The 24839-nt window shown below is 44.0% G+C and overlaps 1 protein-coding gene across 2 annotated transcripts in view; it reads right to left on the bottom strand.

The window, feature by feature from the left end:
- The window catches only part of hspa12a (heat shock protein 12A), a 57047-nt gene that overhangs the window by 20755 nt on the left and 11453 nt on the right, over positions 1-24839 (bottom strand). For both annotated transcript variants that reach the window (XM_064317723.1, XM_064317724.1), the window contains exons 2-7: positions 12060-12133; positions 11512-11639; positions 6200-6386; positions 5135-5239; positions 4394-4510; positions 876-1047 (exon numbers count right to left, since the gene is read on the bottom strand). In XM_064317723.1, coding sequence (XP_064173793.1) covers positions 876-1047; positions 4394-4510; positions 5135-5239; positions 6200-6386; positions 11512-11639; positions 12060-12133 — 783 coding nt within the window. The remainder of the gene's footprint in view (positions 1-875; positions 1048-4393; positions 4511-5134; positions 5240-6199; positions 6387-11511; positions 11640-12059; positions 12134-24839) is intronic.

Here is a 24839-nt window from a genome sequence, read left to right on the forward strand (position 1 = left end):
TGGCATTTGCAAGGCTGAGCATCAGGAATCCATGGGGACATTCTGCTTTGTTCTTCCAGATCAGGCGAGCATTGTCCAAAAGAAACAAGTCTGTGCAATTAAACAACATTCATCCAGACAAAAGCGCCACAGATTTAGACGGTGGATCGATAAACATCGACTCCACTAGCAATGTAATACGTAATTCAGCTCTGCGCTGCATTCGCTAAGCTTTCATAGCTGCATCATTAGAGCTCTCATTGGTTAAGTCCAGACCTGGGTCAAATACGTATTTGTTTTGGATTCAAATACTGTTCTGTGCTCTGCTGATCTTGCCTGGTGTAATTGAGCCTGCCAATATGAGCAGAAGGCGGGGTTTGAACTTTTTGAGAGTATTTCATTTTCATCAACACACCAGACAAGATCAGTAAAGCATAGAAAAGTATTTGAATCCAAAAAAAATACGTATTTGACCCAGGTCTGGTAAAGTCTGCGTCCCACCACAGCTAAGCAGGAAACACTAACAGAAATGTCCTCTGCCACATAAAACTAACTAAATGTTTTAAATATCTATGAATACTTAGTAAAATACTTTAATTTCTGTTCACAGAAAGACAGTAAAATCACCCGTTTGACGCATTCACAAAAATCAGTGGATGAGTATCCCGCCTGCACTGGTATTAATGTGTCTTTACAGTTGTCCTTGACACCCAGCGTGGGACAGACATCCAGGTTAACTTATGTATGAGATTTTCCACATTAAAGAAAAGCATATGAGTGTGTTAACCTTGTGAGTGAGTGCAGGCTTAGGTATGAGTGCAGGATGCAAAGAGGATGCTGGGAAGTAGAGTTTAGTTCTGCCGGGGTGGGGGGGGGGGTGGGGTTAGGGGTCATACCCTGGGTCATCCCTGCTCCCACGTTGTCCGTCGGGCTGTAGCCGTTGAGCGCGGTCTTGGACCCCAGGTCAATCATCTGATGGAGGCGGAGCTTGCGGCAGTAGATAGAGGCAGCCTCGGGTTCGAGAGCGATGATCAGTTGCTCGGGGTTGTCGCGGGGAACCAGGGACGACTTGGGAAAGGGGGGGGGGGGGAGGGACGAAGCATAGACAAGAAGTGCAGAGGTTAGCTCCTCTGTGGATTTCGGCCTGCTCCAGCAGGGAGGACCCCTCCAAAAGTAAACACGGGTTCAAATGGACCACCGCTTCCTGCTTGAACTGTAACTTCACACTTCCTGAAAGACTTGAAAAAAACTTGTAGGTACAATAGTCTCTCTCGCCACCAAACAGAATTTACTTAATTCCAATCAACAATAACAAATGCAGTGTTTACCATACACAGATATGGGAAAATTTACATCTAGTGTATGATAAAAACTGGGGTTGCTGACATGTTATTGTTGGGGCGACATAGCTCAGGAGGTAAGACCGATTGTCTGGCAGTCGGAGGGTTGCCGGTTCAAACCCCGCCCTGGGCGTGTCGAAGTGTCCTTGAGCAAGACACCTAACCCCTAACTGCTCTGGCGAATGAGAGGCATCAATTGTAAAGCGCTTTGGATAAAAGCGCTATATAAATGCAGTCCATTTACGATTTACATGTCAGATACTGTCATCAACAAAAGATATGCATCAATTGTATTACAGCATAGCCATCAAACTATAGGAAATAATGGTCTGCTATTCACAGGAGTAATAAACCAGACACACACAAGTAAAATTAAAGTTTCAGATGAAAGTAAAGCATCTGCACACTGCAGTAGCTCCCAAGAGTAATTACATTTTGTTTGGTGCAAAACAATATTTCAACCCTTTTATAGTTTCTATCAGGGACCAATATTGCTTTTGGGAGACTTCCTGTCTGGGTCCTGCAGCCTGGCCATTATAATTAAAATATGTAATGTATCACTGTCAGATCTCCTGGGCCTTAGAAAAGAGGAAATTATTGCAACTATTACAATAAATATATTTCACAGCGATGAAATTATGTTGCAATATCCTAAAATGGAAATAAGGCTGCATGTTTGTTATTACCCTGTAATATATTATCAATACCTTCAGAAGTTTTGATAATATATTCATATGTATTTAGGGTAGGATGTTTCATATGTGGCCCCGCCCATCCCTGCAGGAGACCTGCTCAGAGCTGAGGTATGAGGCAGCCGCGGGCTGGGGGAGAGGGGGGGGGGGGGCAGACTGGGGAGGGATGGGGGGGGGGCTCCGGTTTCCCCAGTAGAATAATAAGCCACAGCGCCAGGATGCTGAGTCACTGCTGCAGATGCGCAGCGTGGCACTCCCCACTGCAGATGTCAGGTGATCAGGCTCATCTGCAGCGCCTCCCTCACCCCCCCGCCGTCCCGCCTTCTCAAAACCACCACTTCTTTCTCTCTCTCTCTCTCCCCCTCCATCCCTCCCTCACCCCACAGGCACCTCTACCTGGTTCTCTCCCGCCCCTCTTCCTCCTCTCTTTCTCTTTTCCTCTCTCCCGCTCCCTCAACCCTCCCCTTTCCTCACTTCTCTCTTTCTTTCTCTCCGTTTCCCCCTCCCTTTCTTTCCCTCCCTGGCCCTTGCTGCATTCACCCGTTTCTCCTCCACACCACTGATCTGTAACCTTCCATCCCCTGGCATGCGCACCTGCAGCAACAGCAGCCGTCGCCCTCCCCCCCACCACACCCCCAATCCCCCCACCCCACAGCAGCCGCCCTCCCCCTGCAGTAGCACCCCCCCTCCCCCCCCACCACACCCAAACCCCCCCCCCGACAGCAGCCACCCTCCCCCGCAGTAGCACCCCTCCCCCCCACCCCCACCACACCCCAGCCCCCCACCCCACAGCAGCCGCCCTCCCCCAGCAGTAGCACCGCCACCCCCCCCCCCACCAGCAGCCACCCTCCCCCTGCAGTAGCACCCCCCCCCCCTCCCCCCTCCATCAGCGTGGCCTTGGCGGGCCGGCTGAGGTAATGCACAGTCATCCTTTTTATTATTTTATTTCTCTTTTAAATACCTCCGTACCGGCTACTGAACGGCAGATGGCGTTTGTTCCTGTGTGAGATAAGAGAGGTGACCTGCCGTTTGCATAATCGGTACAGTCATTTCCTTGCACAGTGAGCGAGACTATTTTCTTCCCCCCGTTTCTAACTTTCCCCCCCCCGCAGAGACTGAATCACGCTGAGTCATTAATGGGGCAACCTTTCATGATCTGCCACCAGCTTCGCCTTTCAAAAAATGTTAAATGGAGGCAATTTCCTCAGGGACAGCCTGGCAAATGTGTGTATTAATTACATCTGCGGGTGGAATTTCTTACCAAGGCCCCCCAGCCTTAAATCAGTGACAGCTACTTGTAAGGGCAAAGGGTTCATGTCTGAGCAGTACTTTCAAGTGTAAACACAACTCATAACCTCATTTAGATATTGTGCCAGGTACACTTTTCAAAACAGCACAAGGCAAAGATTGTGTTTTTGCTACAATAAAGATTTTAGGGTTCGGACTACCTCAACTTGAACAAAAGACACATTCAAATAAAGTAATACTTTACTTAATTTGAAGTACCTACCTAATTTCACAAGGTAAATTAGTATCAAAGTTGACACTAATCAGAAATATATACAAGTTCAGAAAGGATGTCTAAGTTCCAGACTAAAACTGTACGTGGAGAAAAGGAAATTAGCTCAAGAACCATTTCCACTGTAGCTAAAGGCTTGTCAAGGAGCTCCTTCGAGCAAGGCTGTTCAAACCTGGGAGAAAACACACTCGGTGGTGTCAAAGAGGCATCAGTTTATTCAACTAAAGGGAGGGGCACACACTCAAACTAACGAAGTGCAACCGACGAGCAATAATATTTACGAAAACAGGCTGTGCACTCTTCTCTCTGACAGTTTGTATTTATCCAAATTCGGCAGACTGTGCAGGCTTTCCGTCAGTAATGATATTTTAATCAACAGCTTGTTATCCTCATTCTGTCCCCGACGCCCTTCGTCAGTGACACCAGTCCCGTCCTACTAACTGCTTTTTTTAAAGGTAGGTACCTGGCTATCCTGAATACCTTAACGAATTTGTTCATTCTGTCACGTGTTCTTACATGAGCAACGAATAAACTCGGTGGTCAGTAGGCAAGCTCGCTACCTTGCCTCCCAACTAGTTTCCAAGTCCTCGTTCCGCTCAGGGTCTACATTTTCCTTAAATCTTAACATAACACGTAAATATTCAAATATTAGGATAAATCAGTCGTGACATGTCACTGAAAACAATCTGTGGACACCGTTCACCTTTCCATTATGACGCATATCTTGTTAGTTCCTCCACCTTGTTGCCGCAATGTCAGTCCCTTGGAGGACTTCCCAGGGCTTCTCCTCCTCTTCCTGACCTTTCTCTGCAGCCCCCCACCCCCCCCCCCCCCACCCCCCGAATCAAAAGGGAAAGACATACCTTATACGCCGCCTCCCTCATGAACTGCTTGGCGGGCTGTTTCCAGATGGCGGGCACCGTGATCACCCATCTCACGTCCGCGTTGTCGAACTCGGCGCCGGACTGGTCGCTCAGTTCCTGTGGCAGAGGGGATTCGACCGTGACTTCGCCGCGATTCATCGGTTCCCCACACGCGCGCGGTGGGTCGGGCTGCCTCCCGTCTCCGCCATGCAAACGTTCAGTTTGGCATCATCCAATAATCATATATTCAGGGGCGCGCTGGTGTCACCACAGCTGGGGTAATGGCAGGAAGTTGTTCCTCTTTGCATTTTTATTGGAACCGAATGTTCGAAGGATTCTCTCAACTTGGCGGGGACCATTTTGGTCAAGGAACCACTATTTTTTTCTGATAAAGCAGACGCAATGGGGAAATTGGAAGGCACGTCTGTACTGTACTTAGGTTTCCCACAAAGCTGGCAAATGTGACAGAATCTCTGGCACAGACCTCTGGTCAGTGTACCCACAATCCTCCCTGTCTTTAGCTTCAAGCAACAACATGCAAGCACCATCTGCCCCCACCCTATACCCCATGCCCGCCCCCAAACGCTGAGCGCAAACATTTGCTTTAACCGTTTACTCACGTCAATGAGCACTGCATTGTGGGTAGACTGAACAGAGGCTTTACTGTAGTGTATCCAGCACAAAAAAAATCCCAGTTTGCCCTCATGCTGGGGCCACTGTGAGGATGCCATTTTGGACTACCTTCAGCGCCTGGTCCTTGAAGAACCCCAGGGCGTAGGCGAATATGTCCAGGGCCTTCACCCTCTTCCCATTGGCTGCGTGGAGGTCTGTGTCGATCGAGAGGTTCTGTGAAAACACAAAACATGTAAGGAGTAAGGTTAAAGTAGTACACAGGGTTCACCCAAAAACAGATGTGCATTTTGAATACCCTAGACTCTGAATCCTGTGTTCCTTCACTTTCCGTCCTCTCTGGCTCCGCCTCCTCAATACCCACATATCTCCTTCTCTCTCTCTTTCTCTCTCTCTCTCTCTCTCTGGCCTCCACATCTCCACCTCCTAATGCTGACTCATTGCTCAAATCAACACAAATCTTGAGAATCACACAGGAAAGCTTTGAATGAATTGCATACTTTCATGAATCATAGGCAGCACATTACGTAGTGGAAATGTTCTTTAAAAAAAAATTTTTTTTGTTCTATTTGTTTTCTATGACAAACATGTCTAGGTGACCATCAGAAGAGGTTCTCCTACAGGAGTCCTGCAGAATCACTGCAGCTAAAGTGCACTGTACATTCCCATACTCTCTTGCCTTAAGTGTTACAAGCTCATTTATGTTGCCTTATCCATTTGGACAGCAGCCACACTTACCTTACACAGAATCAATTTATGGAGCAAAATACAAAATTTAATACAGTGACCTTCAACAGACCAGTACAGTTCTAATTTCGCTGTTTGGTTATAAACCAAAGTTTCAAAGTTTCTTAGCACCAAAATTCCGATCCAAGCCACAACAAGCCAAAGTAAACTGAATTTATTACAGACATAAGCGATCCTCTGACTTACAAAGGAACATGTGGTAGCTACTCATAAACTCCCAACCTGGTACTAAAGTAGGAGAGTTTACAATTTTTCAGCAGCCTCAGTTTCTTAAAATGGAAAATTCACCCAATTTTGTTGCATGTCTCAGGGTGGTTATATATATTGTCATGTATAATTATTTTATATTTGGGTGAATTTTTTTCAGAAAGATGTTTCGTGTCCTGGAAAGAGGGGCGCTGGTTATAAGAGAAGAGCCAGCATCCTTACCGCCGTGGTGTGAAGCTTCATCTTGAATTTCTCCAGGTAGAGCCAGTGCTTGGACTCGGTCGGGTCCAGGTCGTGGTAGAAGTCGCGGGCGGCGTAGCCGAAACTGTGGAACTTCCTGTCGGGGGTCAGCAGGATGGTGGTGGGCGTCTTCTGATTGGACACCCCCGGATCCCCTCCTTCCCAGCGCCTGCTCATCAGAAACACGTCACGTGACTTCCGGTTAGTTACCATAACTACCGCTCCAGTCTGCAGCAGTAAGGGAAATATGGTGAGGATTATCTGACTGTTCTTAACAGGCAACTTGTTCCTGCTCCCAAAACATGATTTTGGATGGCTTTTTTAAAATTTCACAAGCAACTATGCATTGCCATACATAAAGGGAGCTCCCAATGTATAACACAAACTCAGAAACTCACAGAGGATGCTAAATAAGAATCTCCCCGCTGGGTGCACTTTAAAAGTTGCTGACCGATTTTGATATTAACAGTTAAAATGCTAATATTCACAAAGTGCTGCATTATGGGATTGCAATTACTCTGGCTATTAAAATTTTCCTTTGGACCTGTTGGTTGTTCTACGGGACCAGAGGCACAGTTTCCAGTTCTGGTTTGGTAAGGTAATTGAGTACCAAGACCAGCACAAGCTTATGCTCCTAACTTATGCTCCATTGATCAATGATTGATACATCCGATCAAACAATAAAAAAAATAAAAAAGAGCATTACTGTAATCATCCATTACATGGTCCATGTGCATTTCTTTTCAGTAGTTCATTTGTATACAACACACTGAGCTCACTAAACTCATAATGGCTGCCACTGAAACAGCAAAAGACCATACTTTTACTAAATATGATGCTGTCGGCTATAGCCTTCAGTACATTCTATAGGACAATCATTCCAAAAAACAGAATATTTAATGTATTGCATATTTAGCTCGGTTCGTTTAAGGATAAGCACCGCCGGTCCCTCAGGAGGACCACCTGCTATATTCACGCTTCACGGTGAATCGCTAACGATGAAAAAGGGGGAAAGAGAGAAAGGAGAGAAAGGACGTTTCTCGTCGTTTCTGGAGCGCCTCCAGATGACTGAAGCATTAAAGCTGCACTGAATGAAACGCTGACCGCAAAAACGAAAAAAAAAATCTTGGGTTTTTTTTTTTTTTTTTGGCAATTAAATTGAGGATAATTAGCTTCATTCCCACAGAGAATGGTCTGTGTTTGCTAAGTGCTCTGATGGGATTATAAGGCGTCTTGCTGAGAGAGAAGCACGCTGCGCGAGGGCAGTTGGAAAGATGTGGAAAAACACTGGAAGCTCACCGCTAATCCATATCACGACAGAGATTTACCTGACAATCCTTACGCAATTCACGGAAATCGGGGCGACGCTTAATCGTGTCGTACAAAGGTGTTGACAGTCGTTCCCGACTGAGCAATTCACTGTGTACTGTCGGCCTTAAAAATACAAACCATATGTTTAAAAAAAAAAAAAAAAAAAACTAGTAACTAGGCTGCAAAGAATTATATTCAGCATAATGGCGTCATTATTTGACTATTTCAGCATTGGCTATTGAGGACCGTTTTTATGACTGTGAGAGTCTGAATGACAGTACAAGGGCACATTCTTATCGTCGTTAATAACTGAAAACGTTCCCATAAAACAAGTAATGAATAATTAAAGTTAAAAAACTGTGGCAGATGTAATCGCTCCAGATTTAGCTTGTATTTCCGTCCAGCGTGGATGAAATGCAGAAGAGCCTGAACAGAAAAAATTAAGTCCATACACAACTAATTTTTTTCTCTCAATGCCCATGCTCCAAACTAATGCTCATGCTTCAAGTTATATTTAGATTGGGGCATATGTACATTGGGCTATGGGCTTATGTTGAAATTAACTGCAGATAATAGTTGGTCATAGAATCAGTTTCACCATAAGGGGGCGGGGGGGGGGGGGGGGGGTGGATATGAGGAGTGAGTTAGTATGACTCAGGCCCCGAACAAAATAATGCTGTAATTATGCAGGGATGGGGTGGCCTAGGGGGGTTGTGGAGCCCAATGTCAGATCTTGTCATGGGGCCTAAAATCCCTGGCTGGGGCTCCTCTTTAGAAGTTTGAGCTGAAATGAAATAATTATAACGAGGCATCCGACTCCTCTTTCCACACTACCGCACGACACTGGGGGTGTGTCTACCACATACACACTGCAACACAAATCACTAGCAGCTTGCTCATATCGTGCTCCAGGTTGAATTATACATAGTGCATTTATTTTTCATGTAGCAGCAAACCTGAAGCGAGCATTCGGAGGTGTTTGCAGACTAACCACAGACCAAGACAGGTTTGGTTGAATCCCTTTATATCTGTGATGGAAGAATGAGATATGATGACACAAACAGACCTGGGTCAAATACGTATTTGTTTTGGATTCAAATACTTTTCTACGCTTTACTGATCTCGTCTGGTGCATTGGAACCAATGAAATACTCTCAAAAACTGCAAACTCCGCCTCCTGGTCATTCTGGAAGGCTTAATTACACCAGGCAAGATCAACAGAGCACAGAAAAGTATTTGAATCCAAAACAAATACGTACTTGACCCAGGTCAGGACACAAAAATGAGTGCAGCTACCATGCTCTACCAGTGACTCACTGATTTGAACCAATCATTGCGTTTGGTTTTAACAAGTCAGAGACTGTCAGCTACGCTAATTCTCCAAATCACTACTTATTACCCAGGGCAACAGGGCTTTAAAGGGCAAGCGACTGTGAGCTATGGTCACTCATGTATGTATTAAAATACGGCGAGCTTGCATTAGCGTAAACGGATTTGAAAATTTAATTACACACATTCTAGACACAACAGGACCATTTATCATAATGGGCCGGGTCTGGCCAGGGACCAAAAGCCATGAAAAACAGCACGTGTGCAGTACATGGCCCAGTATATATCAGCACAACTGAATTCTGGGAAGTCACTAACAAGTAAAAAAAAAACTGTTTTGCAATCACAGTGGGTGTGGCCAGAAGAAAATTAATTTTACACTGAGCTTCAGGCCAAAGGCTAATAAATGTGTCACATTAGAATGAAACTGGCTAACACTGTCAATAACTTTATGAGAAAGATAAACAGGAACACAAATTAAAGAAGGAAATAAGTAGAATGTAAATAACAGGCTTTTAACTACTCTTCAGGATATAATTTAATTACAAAAATTAACTTAATATAAATGAGTTGGCTTCAAATGGCTTAATTTAGGTCCAGCTCAGAGAAAACCTTTGGGGAGTCAGGTTCTCACCGACGACTATCCGGAGCCTCCATTTTGAGGCAGCCTCCTCCGGTTTAATGCGTGTCATCCGTGACCTCACTGCGATAAACAACCACATAGCGCCTTCGGTGCTCCTCAGAGCCATTCCCCCGGAGTCAGTAACAGCAAACTCCACGCATTTACCCTACACGTTTATCTGACAGGGCACACGTTTGCTCAGGGATTCACACAGCGTACGGCCAAATCCAAACCAAACAGACCTTCGGGTCCTCGGGTCTCAGTGTCGTGTGTTTTCGCTGCTGGTCTGGTGGCAACAGCTAAAACAGCTCGCTCGGCTCTCATCTGACGGCTGGAGTTAATGGACCGGGAGACGGCTCCTGATTTGTAAGGCTGAGGGCCTCGCAAGTGCCTTTTGAATTTAGCTGCCTTACACCTGGACCTTGCAGTCAATGTTAATGCATTTCTACTTATAACACAGTGTGAAATGGCATTTTATAGCTTTCAACACAGTTTTTTGCCATTCACTTTTTAAATAGGTGTTAATTCTCAATGTTCATCATTTATATTATATGCTGTATGGAAGTGCTACTTTAAATTATAACTATTCAATATTGGGGCACTCTTTCATTATTTATGACTCACAGCATAGTCCAAGAACAAAAGAATGACTGTGCAAACAATTACCCACACTCAAAGATTATTATTATTATTATTGTTGTTGTTATTATTTTCGTCATTTTATTCCCCAATTTGGAATGCCAGGTGATATATACAGATGCATACAAGCAGGCAATCATGTGCTCTACCTGAGATAAGCATTGTGGTGCCTGAATCCTATCACACTGCAGTTATCAGGTCGCACAGACGCGAGGAGGAGGAAGACTCTTCCTGTGCAACGCAGCAGGTGCACTTGCAGGTGCCCGATCAGCCAGTGGGGGGTGGAGCGATGAGACACTGTAATCCTAGCCCACTGAAACCCTCCGATCCCTGCTAGCGCTAATTATGCATCATCACCCTCCAGGGCCGCTGGCCACACCCCGCAGTGGCACAGCCTGGAATCGACAGCAGACCGTGGGGCCCATCCATGCACTAGACCACACTGCCTTACCGGGATGAGCCACCCAGCAGCCATAGTGTTATATATTATTACATCATGTTATTATTATTTTTAGCAAATCTGTTCTTATATACACTGTGATTCACCCATAACACAGTCGCCCAAAAGAATGCGCTACATTGTAAAAAAAGAGGCAGTTTGAGAAACAGATCTGCTGCCCAGCGCTCTGGAGGGGGTAGGGGCTGGAGCATTTTAATGGGACAGAATAGCTTTGACCCGAGACTGGTCCTGCAGTGCGACTCTCCCTGATCTCTAAATCTCCCTCTCCAAGAGCACAACAAAGCACCTGAAGTGGCCCAAAACAAACAAACTCACTTAAACTGAGTGGCTAGGTGCTCTAGATGCAGAAAGAAAAGAAGAAAAATAACAGACACCACTGGCTTCCACAAAGCCCTGTTACCTGCCATTCACACACAAGTATGAGTCCCTAAAAGACGAAAACAAAAACAGGCTATTAGGAAAGCCTGCCAGCCAACTCCCAGGGCTGGACATGACTGTTGCCCCCGCAAAGCAGGAGCTTTGGACTTTCCATGAAAGGCTGAAGGAAAACCCCTATTAGACAAACGAGTCCTTCTCTGACACGTCAGCAATCTGAGCCCAGATACAGGCGTCTTCTGAGCCAATGTGTGGTGTAACATCATGTGACGCTAGTGCGATCAGTCTATATCCTCTACACTGGAGCTTACTGCAGAGCTGCAGGTGCCAGGAGACTAAAGACTCTGAATCCTCTCTTCCTGCTCCTTCCTTTCCCTCAAACGGCCATCTTTCTCTCTCTACGGCCAGACATCGTCTCTCTTTCGCCTTGCTTTCTCTCATTTTTTCTCATTAGTCTCTCATCTCTCTCTCTCTCTCTCTCTCTCTCTCTCCCTCTCCCCCTTTCGCCTCAGTGGTCTCTCGCCCCCCTCTCTCTGCTGCACCGCAGTGGCGGCTCACCTCATGGTGTGGATGCACTCGGGCTCCTTGGTGAAGCTGTAGGCGTAGCCGCTGGACGTGGTGCCGAAGTCGATGGCCACCACCACGGCGAACGTGGGTCCCGTCTGCACATTCTGGTCAGGGTCCTTCTGCAAGGGCAGCGCGTCGAGAGTCAGCACAGCGTTTACAGAACGAGGACACGGAACAGCACTGAAACAAACCTGAAACTGATACATAACTGTCGCATTTATTATATTTTGCACGCAGAATAAAAAAGACAATGCTAGAAATGACTAATATAAATACATAAGTATGTGCCCTGCGATAGATTGGCCTGTCCAGGGTGTATTCCAGCCTCTCACCCAATGTTAGCTGGGATAGGCTCCAGCACTCCCCATGACCCTGCTCAGGATAAGCAGGTACAGACAATGGATAGATGGGATGGAAATACATAAATATTTTCAAGAATGAAGCTATGAACGATTTATCTGTCCTCTGACAGCCAGTTCAGTTATAATAAGGGGGTAAAGATAATTTCTATGGTGGATTTGATTCCATCAAATTCTTACCATAGAGTGCGAAGGAGACAGAGGTGTGATGCCAGGATCCCCCAAGCTCTTCGCAGGAGATGGAGTGACCACATCTGGGGAGAGAAATGAAGGGAGGAGGTGGTGATGCAGGAGTCTGGTATGGAGGAGTCATTCTAAGGCAGAAGCCATTCCAGGGTTCACCAGCTCAAATCCACTTCAAAAGAACGATGCACGGCAGAGCTTTGAAATCGCTCATGTAGTAGTTGCCCCCGCCCCCAACCCAAATTCTAGTTCCCTCCAACCTGCAACACCTTTAACACTTCCAAAACAGCAAAAGCAACTTATTAATGCATCATCATTGTTTTCCCAAGGTCTTCCTCAGCACCCAAACAATTCACTGTTCTGACCAAACATTTTCTAAATAAAATCAGATAAAAGGGACCCCTCAAAAAAAGAAGATTTTAGTAATACTATGAGGCATTATAATTATCATCCACAGCAAGTTGCAGCGTAAGGAATCCCCATTTTCCAACGAATAAAATTTGTGCACATACACGAGTTTGAAAACTCCCAACTTAACTCAGCATACACTATATGGATAGCACATTTGAATATACATTTTACTGAATCTTAAGATGATTTCCAACCAAATATTTCCCTAAAATGCAACAACTTTCACGTAAACGTCAGTGATGGCAACGGCACTTGAAAGAACGTGGTAAGATTACATTTTTCTTCCTGAGGAGAAAATCAGCCAAACACCTACGAGTCAGCCTATTTGAAAAATAGGAACAAATACACAGACTCTCTCTACAAGGCAAGCTTGTTAAATATAAAACATAACCCTCGCAAAGCCATCAAATTTTAGCAAGCATTTAAGATGCCTGACAAAGGTACACGAACATGAACATCTCGTGGAAATATTGGTGTGAAAGACTCATGCAGTCCTACTGGGTTATCAGGTTTAAGCCAAGGTAGAACACCATAAGCAAAATAATTCAATGCCTCTTGATTTGTCCGTCGTGTGGAAACACAATGGACGCCCTGCATTAAAACTTGAGTAACTCTCCAGAACCATAATGTTAATGCAATATTTGCATCTTAACGGAGCCCAAGGTAAAAATGTAATTCAGGAGAACGTATTTCTGGCTCATTAAAAATGAACCTGTGCACATTTAGCACACTGGTACTTATATAAAATAACCAGTTTTGGACCCATAACACGTCATATTTTACTTTTACTTCACATAATTTGAGGCCCGCGGAGTCCCCCGTTCTGGTTTTCGCATTTCAATTTAGCCGAAAGTACACACGCTTTTAAACACTGTGACATTTCAAGTGAATTAGAAAAGAGTATTTGTACAATGCACAATCCTCATTAGCTTCACTTAATAGCATTTGATAAAGGTCTTAACAATTCACAATAATAGCCGTCCCCGTGTATTTAAAGTGGCTGGAGATTGTCTCGCAACAGGACGCCGTTATTTTGTCGTTTTTTCCCCAGATTGCTCGCCTCTTTCCCCCTACAGGGGGACTGAGTGGCCAGAATCAACACAATGCACTTTACCAGGTAATTACTGCACTGGATTAGGGACCACCTGTAGCTAGCCTCCATCTACCCGGCAAAATTTCTCTAACCTTGAGTTTTATTTAAAAAGATGACAACAAAAGTAAAAAATCAATACTTGGGGAGTAAAATGATTGTCCCTAATGGCAAATGCATTTGAAAAGCAGGGTTATTCAAAGACTCGCTCACTCAACTGTGCTTTTTATGGTTTCTGTTGTTTTTTTTTTTTTATCGTATTCACTGCTTTAAAGAACTTTAGCCACTTTACCAAGGGGAGAGGAACACTTGACGGGAGATGGCATTAAGGCATATTAACTTCTGCAGCTCGAAAGTCAATATAAACAATTTCAACGGAGAAACAAGTACACCACTGATGACTAAAGTACAGGCCTTGATTTCCTTGAGCTGGATTGTATACAGGCTTTACAATTTCAATACATTTCTTTTGAATTCATTCAAATTGCTCAAAACATTATGGCGAATTCAAGACGGATAATAGCTGGCGTATAGTGTTTTGATCCTCTGCTGACAGTGAACCAATCGATTCCCCTGAAAATGTGGATTTTCATGTTTATTTGACAACATTATATCATGGCTCTGTATTTGTGTGTGTGTGTAAGCTCACTGCTGTAATTCCTTTGTGTATCGCCTTGAGCTGGTTCTGGAGCCTGCAGGGCAAGAAATGTGTTCATACTATATGCGTTCTCAAACACACTTGGATGAGAACACACACCCATCTTAAATGCAGACATTTTGGTCAGATAACCATGCCCAGTTTTTCACACACAGACACACAAAAAAACAGGAAAATAAAACTCATTCCAGAGCCACAGGCAGGCATCTCAACTGAGAAACTTAGCTAGGCCCCCAAAATAGTATTTTTAATCGTCAAATCGCATTCAAAAGGCCAAAAAAAAAAGTGCAGACCGTTTTGTTTAAGTCGAAGCACAGGAAAATAAACACTGAACTGACTCGAACTACGCGATGTAGCCAGGAGATATTCTAACCCGTTTCCCCCACAGAATACGGGTAAGTGCAGCGGCCTTCCGTGGAATGTTACACAAACGCTGACAGGAAACAGAGAAGGTCAAAGGGGAAAACTCGGTAAATGTCAAGATCCGCATAGGTCTGGATTCAACTACCCGGGCTCAGGATTCTCCCCCCCCGAAAACACGTTTTTTTACGTGTCCCGGATGTGAAATTAGTGAGTCGCCACACTCACCCAGGTAAGGTTCACGTGGTTTGAACAGCACTAAAACACCGGCACTTCGGGAAGACTGAATATCTGGGAAATATGAAAGAATGGTGATGGTGGTGATGATCAATAAAATCTATAAATTTGCACCCGGTGTTTGAAAGAGTCCTACACGTTTCTCTACAAGTACATCCCTTTCCTCCTCATATGTGGCAGTTTCACACTTCACAGGCGGCCTTTAGAGTATTCAATGTCAACATGGGTCTCTCTTACGGCCATGTTCTCATTACTGATGATCCAACTATATCAGTGTGCACAGTACCAGATGTATATAAAATCAGATGTTCCCCCAAGGCTTGCAGACAAGGAGGCTTTCCCAGGCAACACTGGCACAGAATAATGAAAAGGTGACCAGTCCATTTCACGCTTATGACCCTAGACCCAATGTGTCGAGGTGGAAAATGGCATCTCCAGTCCCTCGTCTACCACTCGAACAGCTGAGCCCCCCATTTTATTAGCCTCAAGTGCACGCGAGGACAGAGAGCAGTCTTCCTCCATGGCGCCTGCGGCCTAACCGCTTTCCTATAAACGATGCAGAGGGACCCCTGGGACACACCCTCTTTGCTGGATTAGGACTGGGGGAGGGGCCACCAGAACAGGAAATGCACGTATGAATTAAACGTGACCCAATGTTCACGATGTGCACTCACACAATTAGCACAGTAAACAGACATAACCTGAGAGAGGAGCAAATATTACAGAGAGACATCCGGCCACACATCCAGTGAAATTCACTGAGCCATCTAAAGTTCCCTAATGCAAATGGAATGTAATGCAATATATTCTAAATACGTGCACTTTTTTTCCGAAACACTTGATAAAAATGAATTTTTAAATATACGTTTTAATACCTGAAAACCCCAAAAATTTCCCTGTGAAGTTTAGTCACTGAGCCATCTAAAGTTCCCTAATGCAAATGGAATGTAATACAATATATTCTAAATACGTGCACTTTTTTTCCGAAACACTTGATAAAAATGAATTTTTAAATATATGTTTTAATACCTGAAAACCCCAATCATTTCCCTGTGAAGTTTAGTCATTTCTTATGGTCTTGAGAATTAAGAGCCCCCCCTCCCCCCCCATGGCACACTCTTTACAGTGATTCCGCCTCGGTCTGTAAACCCCGCTACCCGACAGCAGTGTGAGTACACTAATGCCCATCACTGCAGCACGTGCACAGCTAAATCACTGAACACACTCACCACCGAAGCACAGCGCTGAACGATGCACAGGGGAGTGCTCTGAATCCTCACTGGATAAATCTGCCTTTTAACCAATGACACGTTCACACTGACATGCTCAAACTCTTGCACGGCCTGAGTTTACAGGGGAGAGAGACAGACGGATGGTTTTTCCGAAATGATAATTCATACTCATTCACACGCTCCTAAAAAAATCTGCCATTGACAAATGCCGTGCAGACAAATTCTTTGATTAGGTTCTGGAATGGATTGGTTGTTCCCATTTAATCTGAAGCCACATTTCAGCCATGGACTGCAAACGCAACACTGCATGAAAAGTGTTTTGCTTGAATTCTCCCATCAGTCAAACGGCTTCAGGCTTAAATTACCCCAGAGCTGATTAATGGCAAGCATATGCTATACCGCCAGTGTGGATTTGGGCACATTTCTTGACGTATCCATGTACGCTGGTTTTCTTTCCAACCTTAAGTGTGGTATAAATGGCTGTTATAATTGTTTTCAATGAGAAACTTCAGCGTCTAATGAAGGATGGTTTACTTCCTTAATGCCAGTGGATATCAGAAACGGATATGTAATGAATATTCCCTATTAACGTATGGATTTTTTATGCATCAGACACTATGAGACAACTAAATCACCTTTTTTTTTGTAATGCACTGTGGCAAATAGGTCCTTTGGAAACATTATATATTGCTTATACATATACTGATGGACTTACAGCTGAAATGAGCAAACTCCTAAATGCGGAAAATGTGGACAACAGGTCATTGAAGCCAAAAAACTACAGGGAAACAGAGTTTGAATTAAAACCGATTGGCAACAAGCCAACGAGCCTGCGTTGTGTTAAAATCTGTCACAAATTTAGGAACTTAAACACATTTTCAATCACCTTAATTAAGGGATTGGGTGTAACAAAGACCAGCGTATACAGTGGTCCTCCAGGTGCACTGTTGGGAACCCCTGCTTTATGTCAGTTTATGGCTATCAAATATTTGCCACTAGCATTCGTCATAACAGCATAAAACAAACACGAATAACAGCCCGTGTATCAGGAGACAAATACCTTCCTCTCCCAGCTGCTGGACCGGGCCCCAAGTCTCAACAGCACACAGATATTTATCTGCACCCAAAACCATTATACTTGACGAATTACAGGAAGGAGTAGGAGGAAAACTATTTTTCTCATAAATAATGACTCTAAATCATTTATTGCCAACATTCCACAGCAGATAAAGCCCGTGTGCTGTGCCTGGTTATGAAAGTCTCCATTACACCATAGCAAGTCCAAATGATGTGCACAGATAAAGATCCTGATTAACATACACCCATTACCCAAGGCAAAAATGTACTTGCAGTATGACAATAAACCACTTCTTGAATTATGTCTCACAAAATATTAACTTGGCCTTTTGTCAGGCAAGGTCATGCACTCATACCCAATAAATCGCACTGTGATCATTTTCACAAAAGAATGCTGGACACACTAATGTACTGCTCCATGGCCAGCCAGTGTATTTGGCTAGTTGGGTGGAATATTTTCAGCCAATAATATTGCTAAAATGTGCAGCTACTTCCCCGCAAAAGTCATGAGAATAGTCTGCTCACTATGACCAGTAGGCATTCGGCTAAACCTTATTTTGGTCCTGCTGACTTATCCGTGCTGGTATTTGTCTAGTACGTATGTATTTAAGTCTTACATGGCTGACAAAAGTATCCCACAGGTGTATCAAATAGCAGGGAGAGAAGAACAGGACACTACCCACCCTCACACCAAAAGGCGCATGCAAGATAATGTGCAGTTCATATTAAAAACTTTTACAATCCATGGGCACTAAGCAACAAACCTTTACCCGACAGACCAAGGGCAGACCCTTCTGGCAGTAGAGACAGTGAAGAAAAAACACAGTAGAGGGGACAAAAAAATAAAAAGAAGAAGAAGAAAAAAAAAACAATGAACTACCGACACCCAGACTAACAAAGGCATCCCATTAAAATCACTGTTACACACATCCACCGCCAAAAACACATCCATCAAAGGCCTGCATTCATGCAGTGGAAGGGGGGGGGGGGGGGGACTAGTTTGGTCGCCGCTCCTCCTTTGAGTGAATGCCCCACTTCTTCCCCGGCCTGAATGTCCATTCATGCTGCGCCCCACAGCAAGCCGTCAGAGCCGAGCAGAGAAGCTGATTTTCTCCCCCTTATTTCAGCCCGGTCCAGCTGGCCGCCGTCCCAGAGAACGCGGAGCAGGGAAAAGGCCTCGCAAAACGGCTGAAGACCAGGCAGAGCCTTACTGAGTCCCCCCCACACACACACTTTCTCTCACACACACACATACCCGCACACACACTCTCTCTCTCACACACACATACCCACACACACACACTCTCTCTCACACACATACCCGCACACACACTCTCTCTCTCACACACACATACCCGCACACACACACTCTCTCTCACACACACATACCCGCACACACACACTCTCTCTCACACACACATACGCGCACCCACACAAACACACTCTCTCTCACACCATACACACACACACACACACTCTCTCTCTCACACACACACACGCGCACACACACACACTCTCTCACACACACATATGCACACACGCACACATACACGCACACACTCACACATACACACTCACACTCTCTCACACACACTCTCACTTTCTCTCTCACAAACACACACATATATGCAAGCACACACATACATACACACACTCTCTCTCTCTCTCACACACATACACAGCTAAGTAATTCCAGAAATGCCCCTAAAACCAGGGGAATGCACCACAAAGGCTTCAGCAAAGCATACGTCAGGAGCTAAGAGCTCCTCCCACACGGAGTAGAGTAGCAGGCCAAGCTTAAGGGTGAATGAACGTCTTCTAACTGCAAAAGATCCCATTCTGGACCAAAAAACCTCTTTTCACACATCACAGTGTGTCGCATTTGTTGCTAGCACAAGCCTTTGGAATTTTTGCAATGACTGCCATCAGCCAGGTGGGGGCTGTGCATTCACTGTGCAAATATGTATGCGCTGCCTCTATCAACACTGCCTTTACTCACCCTTAGATGGCATCAACAAAGACATCATCAAAGTCATCTTTCTTTAGCTTTTGGTAGATTTCACTGATTGCTATTTTCATGGCTGGTTAGAATTTTTTTTATCAGACTGCTTTCTGTCAATGGATTTTTTTTTTAAACATCAAGACCAACAGCCTGCCTTTTTAAAAAAAAATAGTTTGCAACAAAAGGCTATAAAATACAAATCTGCAAAGGCAAATCAACAGCAGTCAAAACTCCTAAATAATGGATCTCAATTTACCTTGCTCATCCCGCAATTCACCATTACATATGAAACTACTGTCCCCGAGGAAGACTATCAGAACACCGGCACCAGAGTAACAGAATAGGGGCCTTACGGATCAATAGATTTTGTCTGCAATTCAGGGTCAAATGATCTTCCTCAGCAATACGTCTGTAATCTCAGACAAAAAAAACACCTCCATTACTGAGCTGAGAGTGTAGCTTAAACTGATTATCATCGAAGTAAGAACAATAGAACACGGCCCACTGTAACTGCATCAGCATGATTGGCTTAGCCACGTTTTCAAAAGCCCTCACACCGCACATACAGTATTTTATCCAGAACCATCATCATTCTTTGTAATGATGCATATCATGTGATTAGTTTATGACAAAATGAGGACATATACAGGATCCTAGGGGTTATAGCAAAGACCACCTTAACTAAAATATGCCAAATCCACAGGGAGGTGGTCTTAAAATTGTCCCATGTTGTTTGTTCAATAAGGATGAAATGTGAGCTGGAGAATCTGTTGGTTTTCTTACGATATAATCCAAATAACCCCTTCCAGACCTCAAGTTCTCACATCTGTTAAACTGCTGTAACGTAAACAAGCCGTATTACAGGAATCCGGCAGGAACCGTAGAAATGTGTTTGAGAGCGAGGTTGTAATAAAATGGTGAGATACTGACAGCACAGCATCACGGACCGGAGGAGTTTTAACGTTGACTATAAACATGTCGGAAAAGCGAAGCGACAGCTAGGTCTTGTCCCAGGCAGAATTAGAGGACATAACCCCATGTAAATGCTTCCCATTTCTCAATCCTGCTACAGAAATGAGCAGTTTTGCCAAATTTGTACAGTAGTTTTGGTGTATTTTTTATTCACCCCGTTATTTTAAAAAAGCAGGACTGAAGAACATTCAGTGACATGCTTGCGGAATGGTCGAAACACAAAACAACAACAAAATCCGAATCAGAGTTTTATACATTACAATTTATACCAGCAGAAAAGGAAACTTGAGAACAAAACGTGCTTGGCCAGTCGGTGAAGATAATAGACAGTTACTGTGCAATATGCTTGTTTTAAAAATTTTATAGTAAACATGCCCAGTAAAATACCAGCAAGATGGCAAAAGAAATGTATGCCCACAGATGTATCAACCACTCTAGTCGTTGTGGGTCCTTGTATACAGACATTTACCATCTAACACTATAAAAACACAAAAAATTGCAACAATAAAGTATCACAAATGTGCATTGTGTTAATTGGCACGCATAAATATAATCAAGTTTATTTCAGTTCAAGTCTCAAGCGATTCAGTCCATATCAAAATGTTTATGTCAAGGTGGGATTCCATAGAAACTGTTCAATGACAGTACAGCCCCAGTAAAACGATGTTGAATTTTACGAGGAGATAAATTTGTAAATTTGTTATATACGAGGAGAGTACTTGCAAACGCAGCAGGGTACTGCAACCTGCGCAATAAAAACATAACCTTCGACCCCGCCCTTTGCCCCAGCTCCAGTTGCTACACACCATAAAACACTACGCAACATATTTGAATGATGTTTTTTTGTATTTAAAATTCTGGCCCGTTGTCCTTTGATGTATATGTGGTCACTTTGTGCAAGCCTCGGCTAAAACTGGCCAATCACAACGCGATGATGTCATCTCCAGCACACAAGTTGAAAAAATTCAACGTGATTACTGGCAAGTTACTGATCCATGGTAGCATTTTTCAGCTAACCTGTACTGAAACGGATAGCCTATACTCCTGAGTTACCTGCAATATTCCTAGTTCTGTGCGCAACTCTTGTTCTTTACAAGGGCACATGATTTAAAACCTTTTCTACACTGGCAAACAAATGACTAAACCTCTGGACAGCACTGAAGAAATGGCTACTGCATATGAACACTCCTTTTTCTGTACGTGCGGTTATTTGTCGGATCTTGTTAGTGCGTCTTGTGAGAAAAGACTTTGAAGGTCCACAGACGAGAGGAAGAAATAAATATTTTCCATAATTGGTATAGCTGGGATAATTACCATAGAAAGCAGGGTAAAGGGCAGCTCGCCGTAGGGCTCTGTACATTTGACCAGAGGGTCGTGGGAGAGCGGAACGTAACATTATTGTAGCGTTGAGCACATGCAGTACTTGACATGAGTGTCTTCATAGAAAATCCCGCTATTTATAGCACAAATGTAAGCAGAAAAATAGCAGTGGTTCTGAAAAACACCCACCGAAGTGAATTAATAATTTAATACGCCAGCTGCACTCGCAAAAAAAATACAAGCGGCGACCTACGCCCCTGAGCAGACAGACCGCCAGTGCAGCTTGCTTGCATCACCAGGGTCAGAAGGGAGGGGTGACCGAAAAAGTGCAGGGGAAGCAGGCAGGTCCCGCAAGACCGCGAGAAAGCGTGCGTCACGCCAGCAAAACGCTCAAACTCCTCAAGAGAACAATGGTCTTCCTTCCTGTCATTTTGGGGTGTTGACTGTGAGGAAAAGTGGTATCTCGTAATGCTCTATCCTCGACTTTTGACAAGGACGGGTCAAAAATAGCTTGTGTGTAAAGGACTGTCTGGTTCAGCAACCCCCCCACCCCCCAACCCCCCAACCCCCTCTTTCAGGAGCACTGGTGTGGCCCACTGCTGGAGGGGCACGCCCAACGGGCTGGGTATGACCTCACTTTTTATCAGATGCTGTGATGTCATTTCCAACCCCTCCCTCCTGTCACCAAGGTCTAAAAACTGAATGTCAAATACAGCACACTACCAAACACTGTACCAAAAAAAGCAGTGCCTCCCCCCAGCAAGATTGCAAATTTTATAGACAACCGGGCTTTAGAAAAACTACAGCGACACATCGCTTCTTTTCAGCAGTGTGGAACTAAAGTGAGGTTGCAGGTTCAGATCCCAGGTGGGGCACTGCCATTGCACCCTTGGTCGAGGTACTTAACCTGCAGTGCGTCAGTAAATACCCAGCGGTAAAAATGAGTTGTATGCGAACAATGCAAGCTGTTGAATTTGCTCTGGATAAGACTGTCTGTAAAAAGGCTAAAATGTAAAATGCGTACGTGTCACCACAGCAGTCACTTTGTGTGTTCCTCCGCACTTAGAATCCAGATACTGAGGCTGCGGTAAAGATTATATGAATTAGAAGCATCTGATTTCTAATCCTCTCCTGATTAAAGAAGATTACCTACAAATTCAGCACCAAATACAAGTAACCTGCACTCCTCACAGTAGATGCCAAATCACATTTGCTAACATGCTTGTATTGAGGGAAAATCTCTAACATATTTACTTAACACAAATATTGAATTACTTTTGGAATATAATGTATAGCTCTGATACAATTAGTAGAAGGTACATTTGTAATTTCCAAGGATGGAACTGGCTTACATCTCCAAACATTTAACATGGGCAGTGGGCTAACAGGATACCAGGGGGCTAACCCTGCAAACATAGAACATGACTTTGATTTGTGATTCCTCCAATTGCAGAAAGGGGGGGGGGGGTGATGACATCACAGTGCCATTGTTGAAATTAACTGCATGACATCATACACTCCCCTTTGCGAAAATATGGACGCCAACATCAGGAAGAGCAGGTGAAGGTTTGATTGTCAACAAGCCGAGGTCAGTTTAACTCCTGATGGTTCACATTCCAGTAATGAGCACAATTAGCGTCATTCACAACACTCGAGCCCACGGCATTGTTAATATGAGTCATACTGCAAAGCCCCCAACATCCTTCAACACGAGCAGGGAGCAAAGGCACAGGCCTAAGCAAATGGCAAAGTAATATACATCGCAAAAATAAAGACACTGCAAAGGGAAGCCAGTGCTGCTGGACCACAACTATTGAAAGCGGGAGTACACGCTTCTTGCCTTAATCAAAATCTCGGCAGTAATTAGCTACTCATGTCAAGACCAAGACCATTTACTGCAACGCTCTAAGCCAAAATGCTGACAGGAGACAAACTGTAATAATGTGTTTAAAGGATGATTCTAACTGACAAGAAATCCAGCATTTATACACAGATTAGGCTATCTTGACCATAATATTGCGATTAATGAACGTTAATTTATCAAGGACGTCACACAAGCACATATTCTCGGCTGAGTTCTCTCCTAGTTCAGTGCCAGTTGGGGGTTTTAGCAAATGACAGACACTGAAACGTCAGCGTCTGTTCAATCAATAAAAATGTATAAAATATGGTGTTTTTTCTTTAGTTTCTTCCCCCGTTTTACCGTCCATTTACCAAAAAGCAGTTTTAAGGACAAATGGCAACATAGGGTATGGAGCACACAGTCTGGACATTCAAACAATTTGTACTCGTTGAACTTCACTGACTGTCACAAATTATCAGCATCTCAACTTTCTCTGCTCAGATTGCATCAACAAGCCTTAGTTTCTAAAAACAAAAAAAAACAACAACAACAAAAACCCGGAAACTCACTATTCTACAACCAATCGATCCCTTTCTGTCAATCTACATTCACTGGACTGGAAAACCCTACCTCAGAGACTTTATCTGGAGGTTCACTGAGGTAAAACTCAAACCTTAACCCCCAAGGGACCTGGGGACCAATGGAGTGGAAAGCAGAGTTAAGGCTTGGACAAGGCAGTCAGTTTCCATCTTGTGGTCACACACCAAGTTCAGTGTTGGAAAACGTAAGGACTGCCTCCTAAAAGGCATGCAATGAGCCCCAGCAGTGTCATAAATTAAGATACGTTTACAGCAATACTTTGAACTAAAAACTAGGATGTTACACATTCTGAAACCTAAAGGCAAACAAAAAATGTATATGTGACAGAAACTACTAACAAACTACGCCAGTGGTTAAATGCCACAGTTCCATTCCCTGGAATTTTTTCAGTGCGAATAAATTAAACCGACCTGCCAATCAGCTGGGATTATCTGAGAGTCACAATGGGAATGCTGGCCAGCCAATCAGAAAGGATTATCCAAGAATCACAATGAGGAGGTAGGCTGACCAGCCAGTAACCAACAGCTTGGTTCTGTTCCACAACGTACACTCAAACTACAGCACAACAGGACAAAACCAAAATGTATAGTTCCCGATAGCCAAGCCTTCCAACTTCTAGTAAATTAGCTTAATTTGTCCCACCCACCCCACCCCCATATTTGCCAGTGCCGGTTCAATATTACCCAAAGGCACAACAAACAAGGTAATATTTATTAATACACACAAGTAGTGGGAGAAAAAAGAAAGACTAATGTAAAGCTAATTATTAGCCACCATACATGGCCACTATTTCTTGAATGTATCCTGACATTGTCTAATGGAGTCCATTTCATTCTGACATTCAGATTTTCACACAAAGCACATGATTGCGCAGGATTTTAAACGATGCTGGTTATGATTATGAATTGCTGATAAAACCACAGAGGAACATGTCGGACATTTCTCACATAAAATAAAAATACATGAAGTAAATGA

The sequence above is a fragment of the Anguilla rostrata genome, chromosome 18, assembly GCF_018555375.3.
Source record: "Anguilla rostrata isolate EN2019 chromosome 18, ASM1855537v3, whole genome shotgun sequence".
NCBI lineage: Eukaryota > Metazoa > Chordata > Actinopteri > Anguilliformes > Anguillidae > Anguilla > Anguilla rostrata.